Source organism: Anomaloglossus baeobatrachus, chromosome 6, assembly GCF_048569485.1.
Source record: "Anomaloglossus baeobatrachus isolate aAnoBae1 chromosome 6, aAnoBae1.hap1, whole genome shotgun sequence".
In the NCBI taxonomy this organism is placed as follows: domain Eukaryota; kingdom Metazoa; phylum Chordata; class Amphibia; order Anura; family Aromobatidae; genus Anomaloglossus; species Anomaloglossus baeobatrachus.
The window spans coordinates 525,566,742-525,580,936 of NC_134358.1; the positions used below are offsets into that span (position 1 = coordinate 525,566,742).

Genomic DNA, 14,195 nt, shown 5'->3' on the forward strand with positions numbered 1-14,195 from the left:
AATCTGCAGCGTGGGCACATAGCCTAGGGCTATGTGTCCACGGTAGAATGTACCTGCGGATTTTTCTGCATGAAAATCCGCGACTTTCGCGGCAAATCCGCACCCGCGGATTTGCCGCGGATTTACCGCGGATTTGCCGCGGATTTTGATGCAGATTTTTTTTTTTTTTTTCCCCATTCTATACCCAAATCCGCACCAAAATCCGCAACAAACAATTGACATGCTGCAGATTTTTCCGCATCAAAATCCGCGGCAAATCTGCAGCAGAAAAATCCGCAGCATGGACACAGCATTTCCAAAATGCCATTGAAATGGCTTGGAAGTGCCGCTGCTGCAGATTTTCGGGAAATCCGCGGCAAATCCGCGGCAAAATCCGCGGCAAATCCGCAGCGTGGGCACATAGCCTAGTATTGTACTTTCTTTCTGCTAACCAGTACAGCACATTGATTGTATAGTACCTCCTGCACACCAACAATTCTACTGTAAGCTAACATACAGTTTAATTTGTTTTATATGCTTTTACTGTACTGTACAGTATTTTGTATTAGTGTACTATAATAATTTATATGAAGACACTACATTATTTTGTATTACTGTAATAAATTTGTATAAATACAGTAAATATTTCTGGGTTGTGGAACGAATTGTCTGCGTTTCAATTATTTCCTATGGGAAAATTCGCTGTGATACAAGAGTAACATAGTTTGTATACTAATGTTAAAATAATAATAAATTTATATATATATATATTTATTATTTTTACTACTGTATTATTCCAATCAGTAAACACTAAAATGAGAAAAAAAAATGAACATCTCACAATTGGTGAAAAAATGCAACCAAAATGTTCTATCCCAAAACAGAATCACTAAAAACATCAGATCACTCCACAAAAAATATACTCTGAAACTGCTTCAATTACTGAAAAGTTAAAATATTCTCCATCTCAGAAAATGGTGATAGAAGCAGATTTTTTCTTTTTATATAATATATATATATACAGTATATATATATATATATATATATATATATATATATATATACTTACACAAATTTCCCAATTATTTTATTTACCACGTAAAAACAAACAAAAAAAATTAACAAATTTGCAGTAATCGTACTGACCTGAAGAATCATGTTCATAATTAGTGATGGGAAAACTCAAACTGTAAATTTCGGGGTCCGTACTGGGTGTTTGTGCAATGGCAATGAACATAGACTTCTCGGGGAAGTCCGTGTTACTGTTCGGGTTCAGCTATCCGGATAAAAATAATAATAAAAAAAAAGAAGTAAAATGGGGATCACAACCGGACAATTATACTTACCGAGTTTCTGCGCAGCTGTTACACTAGTCCGGGTCCGCTCATTAAATCTCATGAATATTTACTGCTTGCCCTGCCCACCCTCTGTGACAGCGTCTGTGCTTGGTTGGTTCCCTCAGACTTTTATGGGGTTTGGTGGCGTCCGGGGTCAAGTGTGGTCCCGGACTGGACTTTTTTTTTTTGTAAGTCCGGCCAGACCCACTGATCCCGAACATCTGCGGGTTCATCCATCTCCATTTTTCCCAAGCAATAGATACTGTAAAACACAACTCCTTCAAACAATGCAGACATTCATGTTTTTTTTTCTTCTTGTAATTTTACTGTTTTTTCTCTGCTCTCCAGTTCATCAAAAGGTAAAATGAATGGTACCATTCAAAAGTAGAACTTGTCCCACAAAAAAATCAAGTCCTCATATGTTATCTGTTTTGAAGGAAAAAACTAAAGGCTAAAAACAGAAAATCGCCCGGTTAGGAAGGGGTTTACAGGATGAGGCAGCACCCTTAGGCTATGTGCCCACGCTACAGGATTTACCGCGGATTTGCCGCGGATTTTGCCGCGGATTTACCGCGGATTTGCCGAAAATCTGCAGCAGCAGCACTTCCAAGCCATTTCAATGGCATTTTGGAAATGCTGTGCCCATGCTGCGGATTTTTCCGCTGCGGATTTGCCGCGGATTTTGATCCGGAAAAATCTGCAGCATGTCAATTGTTTGGTGCAGATTTGGTGCGGATTTTTGGTTTTGAATGGGGAAAAAAAGAAAAATAAAATCCGCATCAAAATCCGCGGCAAATCCGCGGTAAATCCGCGGCAAATCCGCGGGTGCGGATTTGCCGCGAAAGTCGCGGATTTTCAGGCAAAAAAATCCGCAGGGACATTCTAGCGTGGGCACATAGCCTAAAATTGAGCCTAGAAAGCACAAGTGATGGCAAAGAACTTTTCTTGCATGATGGTGCTACAAGACATTTTGCTGCTTGCGTCTTGAGACTACTTTGCAGTGATTTTACTAGACTTCTGCTCCTTTTACGAACCAACATACTTCATCTCGGTTCCTTCCATCTGTGTGTATATCATTCAGGCACGGCTGTGGATTTTTATGACCCGTAGACACAACATATATCAGCTCTTCCTCTGGCACTGCATATTCTTTATTGAATCCAAGAAGGAGAAAGATAATAATAAAAATAGGGATAAAATATGTTTATTGTTTCACGAGGTCACGACAGGTTAGTAAAGAAAAGATAATCCAACAATTGCATCTGTTTCATCATTTATTTGTCTTTTTTTTTTTTTGCAGCCGAGTTACCAAGTGGCAATTAAAACAGAAAAGATGATTGAGGATCTTGTCAAAAATCTAAACAGTGAAAATCAAGAGCTGCAAATGCACTGCGCTAGTGCCATATTCAAGGTAGATATAGAAATGTCGTGCGTCGGTCATTACATAAGTTCTGCTTGCAGTGTATGGATAAGTGACAGATAACACTGAGCAGGGGAAATGTTCCATTGACTCCCTAAAGCCTGCTTTACACGCAGCGACATCGCTAGTGATGTCGCTAGCAATCGCACCCGCCCCCATCGTTTGTGCGTCACGGGCAAATCGCTGCCCGTGGTGTACAATATCGCTAGTAGGAGTCACAAGCACTTACCTTCCTAACGCTGTCGCTGTGGCCGGCGAACAATCTCTTCTTTAACCCCTTAACGACCGCGGGCAGTAAAATTACGCCCTAGCGGTCATAACGTTACTGCCCGCGGTCTGCCGGCAGCAGCATTCCTCGATCGGCGCATATCTCAGCTGATTTTCGTAGCAGAGATGTGTGCCTGCTAGGCACGAGCAGAATCGTTATCTGCTCGGGCCATTTAACCCCTGTAATGGTGCTGTCAATATGTGACAGCGCCATTATAAACGCGATCGCGGTAAAGTTTTACTTACCGCCCGATACCGGAAGTCACGCGACATAATCACGTGACTTCCGGTGGTTGTCATGGTAGCACAGGGTCATGTGATGACTCCTGTGCTAGACATGAACCACTTTCACTTTCGGTTTCAGGCCAGGAAAGCAGGAAGTGCACGTATCTGCTGTTTACAGCTATGTAGCTGTGATCAGCAGATAGTGCAGAGCGATCGGTTTGTTGATCGCTATAGCTCCCTAGGGGAACTAGTAAAATAAAAAAAAATAAATAAAAAAAAAGTTTTAAAAAATTTAAAAAAAACCCCAAAAAACCTAAATGTTCAAATCACCCCCCTTTCGCCCCATTGAAAATTTAAAAGGTTAAAAAAATAAAAAATATACACACTTTTGGTATCGCAGCGTTCATAAACGCCCGATCTATCAAAATATAAAATCAATGAATCTGATCAGTAAACGGCGTAGCGGCAAAAAAATTCCAAACGCCAAAATGACGTTTTTTTGTCGCCACAACTTTTGCGCAAAATGGAATAACAGGCAATCAAAACGTAGCATCTGCGCAAAAATGGTACCGTTAAAAACGTCAGCTCGAGTCGCAAAAATAAGCCGTCACTGAGCCATAGATCCCGAAAAATGAGAACGCTACGGGTCACGGAATATGGCGTAAAACGTGCGCCACTGTTTTCAGACAAACTTCCGAATTTTTTTTAACCCCTTATATAAAAGTAAACCTATACATGTTTTGTGTCTATGAACTCGCACTGACCTGAGGCATCACACCCACACATCAGTTTTACCATACAGTGAACACAGTGAATAAAATATCTCAAAAACAATAGTGCTATCGCACTTTTTTTGCAATTTTTCTGCATTTGGAATTTTTTTGCCATTTTCCAGTACACTATATGGTAAAACCTATGGTTTCATTTAAAATTACAGCTCAATCCGCAAAAAATGAGTCCACACATGACCATATTGACTGAAAAATAAAAAAGTTACATCTCTCAGAAAAAGAATGGCGAAAAAAAAAACGGAAAGCGAAAAATCGTCCGGTCGTGAAGGGGTTAAGAGGGAGGTTTATGTGGCGTCACAGCGACGTCATGCAGCCAGCGACCAATAGAAGCGGAGGGGCGGAGACCAGCTGCATTAACGACACTCCCACCTCGTTGCCGGAGGATGCAAGAACACTGTTGTTCATCGTTCCCAGGGTGTCACACGTAGTGATGTGTGCTGCCTCAGGAACGACGAACAACCTGCGTCCACAACGAGCAACAACATTTTGAAAATGAACGACGTGTCAACGATCAACGATTAGGTGAGTAGTTTTGATCATTAGCGGTGGCTCGTAGGTGTTACACGCAACGAAGTCGCTAACGACGCCGGATGTTCGTCACGAATTCCGTGACCCCTACAACATATCGTTAGATATGTTGTTGCGTGTAAAGCGGTCTTTAGAATGATATTTGATCCGTCCACAGATATTGACCTCGTATACATTGGTGCCTCAGGTTACAATATGTTCAGCATGTGACTTGCTAATCTAGTCGCTTTGAAATGTTATACATGGGGCAGTGCTGACTTGCTCTTTTTTCCTCATGCCGATTCGGCATAAGAGAAATATCGCAGTGTGCTGTAAGTTCATCCAATAATCTTTGGATGATACGCACCGATAGAAGGCTATGGGTGCATGGAGATCATCAGATTGCACTCGGATGACATCTGCATGCAGTCTGCTATATACCGACACAGACAGTGGAGAAGATGGAGAGATTACGTTCTCCATCCTCTCCTCACCTGTGCTCTGCAAGCAAGAGAATCGGATCAGAGAAAACCGATTCTAATCAGAGTCTGAGCGTCGAAATCATCTGACTGCACTCGGTTGTCATCTGTATGCAGTCTGATATACACCGACATATACGATGGAGAAGATGGAAAGATTAGGTTCCCCCATCCTCTCCTCATCTATGCTCTGCAAGCAGGAGAATCGGATCAGAGAAAACTGACTCAGAGCCGAGTGTCATTAACATAATCGGGCCGATTATCTGACATGAGAGAATATATGGCCGTGTGAGCGAGCCCTAATAGCACCTCTTTGGAGTACAGTGCTATCCATACTGCTCTGTTTACTACCTGTATCATATGTACTGTACTACTCTCTACCTCTGCTACATGTACCTTTTCGCTCTCTACCTGTACTGCATATACTTTTCTACTCTTTCTTTCCTGAATGTTCTGCACTGCTCTCTACCTGTTACAACCAGGGCTTTTTACCTGTACTTGCAGTACCATACTGCTCTCCACCTGTTCCGCATGTACTGACTGCACTTCTCACTTTTTGTACTACATTTGCCACACTACTCACTACCCATAGTACATCTACTGTATTGCCCTCTACCGGTCCGAAAAAGTACTGCACTACGGACTGCCTGTACTATGTGTCTGGACTGTTCTCTGTTACATGTACTATACTGCCGTCTACCTGTACCTAATGTGTATGACTGTCTAACTACTGTACTACGGTCTGCCTGTACAATATGTACTGTACTGCTCTCTACCGGTATTACATGTACAACTCTTTATTGCTTGTACTGTATTGCCCTCTACCACATGTACTTTACTGCTCTCTGCCTGTACTATATGTGTTGTAGTGCCCTTTACCTGTACTACAAGTACTGTACTGCTCTCTACTTGTACATTGCATGTACTGTATTGCCCTCTACCTGTACTACTAGTAGTTTACTGCTCTTTACCTGTACTCCAGTATCTTGAAAAAGTATTCATACCCAGTGAACTTTTTTTTGCATTTTTTTCATATTACACCCACAAAAACTTTGTAAGACCACCTTTTGCTGCAATTACTGCTATCTGTCTTTTGGGTGATGTCTCTATCAGCTTTGCACATATATAGGCTGAAATGTATGCCTATTCATTTTTGGAAAATTGCTCTTGCTCATTGAGATTGGATGGAGACATCTGTGAACAGAAATTTTCAAGTCTTGTCACAGATTCTCAATGAGATTTAGGTCTTGCCTGTGTCTGGGCCATTCACATATATGAATATACTTTGCTCTAAACCATCCATTTAGTTCTGACAGGATGTTTAGGGTTGTTGTCCTATTGGAAGGTGAACAATGCCATAGTCACAAATCTTTTGCAGTCTCTAAGAGCCACTTTGCACACTACGACATCGCAGCTGCGATATCGGTGGGGTCAAATCGAAAGTGACGCACATCCGGCGTCGCAGTCGATATCGTAGTGTGTAAATTTTTTTTTATACGATTAAGGAGCGCAAAAACGTCCAAATCGTATCATCGGTGTAGCGTCAGTCATTTCCAAAATTTCGGAAGGACCAATGTTACGATGTTGTTCCTTGTTCCTGCGGCAGCACACATCGCTGTGTGTGAAGCCGCAGGAGCGAGGAACATCTCCTACCTGCATCCTGCGGCTCACGCCGGCTATTTGGAAGGACAGAGGTGGGCGGGATGTTTACGTCCCGCTCATCTCCGCCCCTCCGCTTCTATTGGCCGCCTGCTGTGTGACGTCGCTATGACGCCGCACGACCCGCCCCCTTAATAAGGATGCGGTTCGCCGGCCAGTGCGACGGGGGCGGGGACTATCGCGCTCGGCATTGCAAGCATCGGCTTGCGATGTCGTAGTGTGCAAAGTGCCCCTAACAGGTTTTCCTCCAGGATTGCCCTGTATTTAGTTCCATGCATCTTCCCATGAACTCTGACCAGCTTCACTGCTCCTGGTGAAGAAAAGCCTCCCCCCAGCATGATGCTGCCACCGCCATGTGTGATGGTGAGGATGGTGTTTTAAGGATGATGTGCAGTGTTTTCTCCCACATGTAGCCTTTGGCATTTAGACCAAAATGTCCTACTTGGATCTCATCTGACCAAAGTACCTTACTCATTGTGTCCCCTGCATGACCTTTTGCAAATAGCAAATGAGACTTCTTATGACTTAGGCTAGTTTCACACTTGCGTTGGACGGCTTCCGTAGCATTGCGTTGTGTGACGGATGCAACGGATGTGTTGCATATAGTGGCACAACGGATGCTACGGATCGTAAAAAACAACGGAAAGCTTTTTTTTTTATTTATTTTTTTTTCTTCTTTACAGTTTTACCGGCAGCAGACTATTGTGAACGATCAGCTGAGCGCTCTCAATAGCCGGCGGGCGGTCACTCAGCTGAGCACTGTCACTTGCCGGCGGCCGGGCATGCCGGCGGGCAGGCGCTCAGTTGAGCACTGTCACTTTGCATGCGGCCGGGCATGCCGGCGGGCGGGCGCTCAGCTGAGCGCTGTCACTTGCCGGCGGCCGGGCATGCTGGTGGGCGGGCGCTCAGTTGAGCACTGTCACTTGAACCTGAGGATTTCGCTGCTCAAAAAAATGTTACATGCTGCGTTCCTCCCGCTGAGCGGAAGCAACGTAGCGTCGCCCAGCAGAAGCAACGCAGGCCCTTTTGGCACAATCCGCCATCCATACAAGTCTATGGGAAACAGCGGAATCTGTTAACGGATTCCGCTGTTTTCCAAAAGGGCGGATTGTAACGGAAGGAAAACAACGCAAGTGTGAAAGTACCCTTACTTTTAAAATTGGCTTTCTTCTTGCCTCTCTTCTATAAAGGCCAGATTTGTGGAGTATACGTCTAACAGTTGTTATATGGACAGATTCTCCTGACTCAGCTGTGGATTTCCGCAGCTCCTCCAGAGTGACCATGGGCCTCTTTGCTGCTTTTCTAATTAGTGCTCTACATACTTGGAATATGTTTAGGTGTACGACCATGACTTGTTAGGCTTGCAGTTTTGCCATACACGTTCCATTTTTGGATGATATATTGAACAGTGCTCTGAGAGATGTTCAAAGCTCGGGCTATTTTTTTTATGATCTGACTTTTTTTTTTCTCCACAACTTTATCCCTGACCTTCCTGGTGGGTTCCTTAATTTTCATGTTTGATTCCTAAGCTTATCTTTTTGTGGCTGCTATATTTCCCTGTTGTAATGTGACAAAGCTACTTCCAACCTAGGGACCTAGGGACCAGAATCGGAAAAAATGAACAGTGTACATCATTGATGGGCATGGGGAGACCTTGCAGTCTAAAGGGGGCTTTACATGCTGTGACATCACTACTGATATATCGTTGGGGCCATGTCGTTAGTGACGCACATCCGGCGCCGGTAGCGACATCGCAGCGTGTGACACCAAGGAGCGACGATCAACGATCGCAAAATCGTTCAAAAACGTTGATCGTTGACACTTCGCTCCTTTCCTTAATATCGCTGCTGCCACAGGTACAATGTTGTTCGTCGTTCCTGCGGCAGCACACATCGCTATGTGTAACACCACAGGAACGACGAACATCTCCTTACCTGCATCCACCGGCAATGCGGAAGGAAGGAGGTGGGCGGGATGTTACTTCCCGCTCATCTCCGCCCCTCCGCTTCTATTGGCCGGCCGCTTAGTGACGCCGCAGTGACTTCACTATGACGCCAAACGCACCTCCCCCTTGAGGGAGGGATTGTTCGGCAGTCACAGCGACGTCGCTGACAAGGTATGTTCGTGTGACGCTGCCGTAGCGATAATGTTCGATATGGCAGCGATCACCACATGTCGCACGTACGACGGGGGCGGGTGCTATCGCGCTCGACATCGCTAGCAAACGCTAGTGATGTCGCAGTGTGTAAAGCCCCTTTAGGATATGCTCAGGTCAGACTTCACTCTCCTTCTCTGCCTAGATGTATCGATGTTTTGAAGTGCCCTCCTTTAGCTGACAAGCGCTGCAATGTGCCTTGTTCAGTTTTTCCGATTCCGGTCCCCCAGATCGGAAAAAGTTTTGCTGCATCACAACAGAGGAATATAGCAGCCACAAAGAGATGAGCTTACAGGAGCAGGGCAGGTAATAGAAGTATATTAGGAAAATTATTATTATTAAGATTTAGGTCATATGACAAGGGGTTAAATTAGTAGTGGAAAACCTCTTTAATCCAAACAATCAGATCCGGCCATGCTTTGATTAGAATTAGTTCCAATCGGTGATCCAGTATTCCCAATGTTTGGATTAGGCATAAGGCTACTTTACACGCTGCGATATCAGTCACGATATCGCTAGCGTGGGCACCCGCCCCCATCGGTTGTGCGACACGGGCAAATCGCTGCCCGTGTTGCACAGCATCGCCCAGAGCCGTCACACATACTTACCCGCCCGGCGACGTCGCTGTGACCGGCGAACCGCCTCCTTTCTAAGGGGGCGGTTCGTTCAGCGTCACAGCGACGTCACAGCTGCGTCACTTATCCGCCGCCCAATAGAAGCGGAGGGGCGGAGATGAGCGGGAGGTAACATCCCGCCCACCTCCTTTCTTCCGCATTGCGGCCGGGAGGCAGGTAAGGAGAGCTTCCTCGTTCCTGCGATGTCACACGGAGCGATGTGCACTGCCGCAGGAGCGACGAACAACTTCGTTACTGCTGCAGTAACGATAATCGAGAATGGACCACCATGTCACCAATGAGCGATTTTGCACGTTTTTGCGACCATGCAAAATCGCTCATCGGTGTCACAAGCAACGGCATCGCTAATGCGGCCGGATGTGCGTCACAAAATCCGTGACCCCAACGAATTAGCGATGTCGTAGCGTGTAAAGCCCCCTTTAGTCACCAAAGAGCTAGAAAGCTGAACCTCTTTTGATTGCCAAAACCAGAATAGTTTTGATTGAGGACTGTGAACTAATTCACTGCTTAGTTCTGATGTAGTCTACAAATATTTATATCTATACTAGAAGGTGGGCCGATTCTAACGCATCGGGTATTCTAGAATTTACGTATTGTGTAGTTAATGTATGATTTTTGTTATATATATATATAGAGAGAGATGTTGTTGTGTTTTGTTGCCAAGTGTTTGTGTAGGGCGCTGTAAATGTTCTGGGTGTTGTCTGGGTGGGGGGTGTGAGAGTGGTGATGTTTGTGTGTTGCGTTGTGTGCTGCGTTGTTTGTGGAGCACTGTGTGTCTGTAGCGTTGTGTGTGTGTGGTGCTGTGTGTGTTGCGCGGTTTGTGTGGGTGTGTGTGGGGTGCGTGTGTGTGTTTTGGGGGGAGGTATGTTTTGTGCAATGTGTGTGTTGTGCGGTATGTGCATATATTTGTGTGTGCCGCGGTGTTTGTGTGTTGTGTGTGTGCAGCATTGTCTGTGTGTGTGGGGGTGTCTGTGTAGGGCGGTGTTTGTGGTTCCCAGTGTGTGTGTGGTGTGTTGTGCGGTGCGTGTGTGGCGGTGTGTGTGTGTTTTGGGGGTAGGTGTGCACCCCTCCATCGTGGTCCACCCCCCATGCTGCACCCCCCATCGTGCTCCTTCCCCCATGCTGCGCACCCCCCATCGTCCTCCATCCCCCATGCTGCGCATCCCCCATCGTGCTCCATCCCCCATGCTGCGCACCCCCCATCGTGCTCCATCCCCCATGCTGCGCATCCCCCATCGTGTTTCATCCCCCCATTCTGGGAACCCCCCATCGTGGTCAACCCCCCATGCTGCACCCCCCATCGTGCTCCATCCCCCATGCTGCACCCTCCCATCGTGCTCCATCCCCCATGCTGCACTCCCCATCGTGCTCCATCCACCATGCTGCGCACCCCCCATCGTGCTCTATCCCCTATGCTGCGCACCCCCCATCGTGTTTCATCCCCCCATGCTGCACCCCCCATCGTGCTCCATCCCCCATGCTGCACCCCCCATCGTGTTTCATCCCCCATGCTGCACCTCCCATCGTGCTCCATCCCCCATGCTGCACTCCCCATCGTGCTCCATCCCCCATGCTGCGAACCCCTCAGAGAGGAGTATAATAGGAGGATTATAATAGGAGGAGTATAATGGGAGGAGTAGTCCTGGGGAAAGAGGAGTATAATGGGAGGAGTTGTCCTGGGGGGGAGGTGTACAGGTGCCCAACGTGTGCGGGAGGCGTGGCCGAGCGGGCATAGTGTGAGGGGGGCGTGGCCGAGTGGGCATAGTGTGAGGGGGCGTGGCCGAGCGGGCATAGTGTGAGGGGGCGTGGCCTAGCGGGCATAGTGTGAGGGGGCATGGCCTAGCGGGCATAGTGTGAGGGGGCGTGGCCTAGCTGGCATCATGTGGGGGCGTGGTCTAGCGGACATCGCGTGCGGGGGCGTGGCCTAGCGGGCATTGCGTGCGGGGGGCGGGGCCTGGCCAAACGGTTAATCCATGTGGGGGGCGGGGCCAGGCCGAGCCGAGCAGCCAATCCATGTGGAGGGGCGGGGCCAGGCCGAGCCCAGCGGCCAATCCAACGGTTGTCACTGTAAGGACACAATGTCACTGTAATGACACAATTTTGGAGCAAGACAGACAGACAGACAGAGTAAGGCAATTATATATATAGATGTATGGTATATTTTAATGGAAGAGAACTTAAACTCCAGTGCCCCATTTTAGAAGTTGCAATCCTATAAGTCAATACTGACTCTTTAATAAGCCTTTCCATATGACCTAGGATTTAAGCCAAACCAGAAACTGAATTTGCTTACATAGTGTTTCAGGGTATTGTCCCTCATCAGTGCAAAGTATGAAATCTGATTTGCTTATATGAGAGGCTTATAACTGGCTTATGAGAGGCTTATGACGGTAACATTTCTCCTTGTGGAGAGTGACATACCTAGCATGCCTGTGCAAGGAGGCTTATCAGCCATGCAGTGCTCCTTTGGGAAATTAAATATGCAAATAGTCTAACTCTGTAAAGGGTCAATATTGACATTTACAGTGCCTTGCGAAAGTATTCGGGACCCTTGACTTTTTCAACTTTTTCCCACATTTCAGGCTTCAAACATAAAGATAAAAAATGTTAATGTTATGCTGAAGAATCAACAACAAGTGGACACAATTGTGAAGTTGAACGAAATGTATTGCTTATTTTAAACGTTTTAAATAAATAACCGAAAATTGGGGCGTGCAATATTATTCGTCCCCTTTAAGTTAATACTTTGTAGCGCCACCTCTTGCTGCGATTACAGCTGCAGTCTCTAGGGGTATGTGTCTATCAGTTTTGCACATCGAGAGACTGAAATTCTTGCCCATTCTTCCTTTGCAAACAGCTGGAGCTGAGTGAGGTTGGATGGAGAGCGTTTGTGAACGGCAGTTTTCAGCTCTTTCCACAGATTCTCGATTGGATTCAGGTCTGGACTGTGACTTGGCCATTCTAACACTTGGATATGTTTATTTGTGAACCATTCCATTGTAGACATGGTTTATGTTTGGGATCATTGTCTTGTTAGAAGACAAATCTCCGTCCCAGTCTCAGGTCTTTTTCAGACTCCAATAGGTTTTCTTCAAGAATGGTCCTGTATTTGGCTCCATTATTATTATTATTATTATTGTTTATTTATAGAGCACCATTGATTCCATGGTGCTGTACATGAGGGGGTTACATACAGAATACATATACAAGTTACAATAGACAGACTGGTACAGAGGGAAGAGGGCCCTGCCCTTGCGGGCTTACATCCTAAAGGATTTTGGGGAGGAGACAGTAGGTGGGGTGTAGGTGGGGCGGCAGCTCCGCACGGTGGTGGGGCGGCAGCTCCGCACGGTGGTGGGGCGGCAGCTCCGCACGGTGGTGGGGCGGCAGCTCCGCACGGTGGTGGGGCGGCAGCTCCGCACGGTGGTGGGGCGGCAGCTCCGCACGGTGGTGGGGCGGCAGCTCCGCACGGTGGTGGGGCGGTGGCGTCATTGTAGATTATAGGCATTTCTTCTTTCTTCCCATCAATTTTAACCATCTTTCTTGTCCCTGCTGAAGAAAAGCAGGCCCAAACCATGATGCTGCCACCACCATGTTTGACAGTGGGGATGTTGTGTTCAGGGTGATGAGCCGTGTTGCTTTTACGCCAAACATATCGTTTGGCATTGTACCCAAATAGTTTGATTTTGGTTTTATCTGACCAGAGCACCTCTTCTTCCACATGTTTGGTGTCTCCCAGGTGGCTTGCGGCAAACTTTAAACAACACTTTTTATAGATATCTTTGATAAATGGCTTTCTCCTCGCCACTCTTCTATAAAGGCCAGATTTGTGCAGTGTACGACTGATTGTCGTCCTATGGACAGACTCTCCCACCTCAGCTGTAGATCTCTGCAGTTCATCCAGAGTGATCATGGGCCTCTTGGCTGCATCTCTGATCAGTCTTCTCCTTATTTGAGATGAGATTTTTGAGGCCAGGTCTTGATAGAATTGCAGTGGTATGATACTCCTTCCATTTCAATATGATCGCTTGCACAGTGCTCCTTGGGATGTTTAAAGTTTTGGAAATCTTTTTGTAACCAAATCCGGCTTTAAACTTCTCCACAACAGTATCACGGACCTGCCTGTTGTGTTCCTTGGTCTTCATGATGCTCTCTTTGCTTTAAACAGAACACTGAGACTATCACAGAGCAGGTGCATTTATACGGAGACTTGATTACACACAGGGGCTTATATTTATCATCATCAGTCATTTAGGACAACATTGGATCATTCAGAGATCCTCAATGAACTTCTGGAGTGAGTTTGCTGCACTGAAAGTAAAGGGGACGAATAATATTGCACACCCCACATTTCAGTTATTTATTTTTTTAAAAGGTTTAAAATAAGCAATAAATTTCGTTCAGCTTCGCAAAAGTGTCCCACTTGTTGTTGATCCTTCACCATAACATTAAAATTTCTATCTTTATGTTTGAAGCCTGAAATGTGCAAAAAGGTTGAAAAATTCAAGGGAGACAGATACTTTCGGAAGGCACTGTAGTGTTGCTGCTTCCAATAGGTAGCACTAGAGATCAAGTCCTCTTCTTCTCTGAAGAGGCAATTTGCATATTTAATTTCTCCAGAGGAGCATTGCATGGCTCATAAGCCTCCTCACAGAGGCATGCCAGGTATGTCACTCACCACAATGAGAAACGTTACCTCTTAGACCCTGGTGTATTATAGGAGCAGCAAATAAAGTACTAA

General features: G+C 46.1%; 1 protein-coding gene across 2 annotated transcripts in view; it reads left to right on the plus strand.

Moving 5' to 3' along the window:
- Positions 1–14,195, plus strand: part of ODAD2 (outer dynein arm docking complex subunit 2) — a 222,516-nt gene that overhangs the window by 131,578 nt on the left and 76,743 nt on the right. For both annotated transcript variants that reach the window (XM_075315527.1, XM_075315526.1), the window contains exon 14: positions 2,617–2,727. In XM_075315527.1, the coding sequence (XP_075171642.1) occupies positions 2,617–2,727 (111 nt within the window). The remainder of the gene's footprint in view (positions 1–2,616; positions 2,728–14,195) is intronic.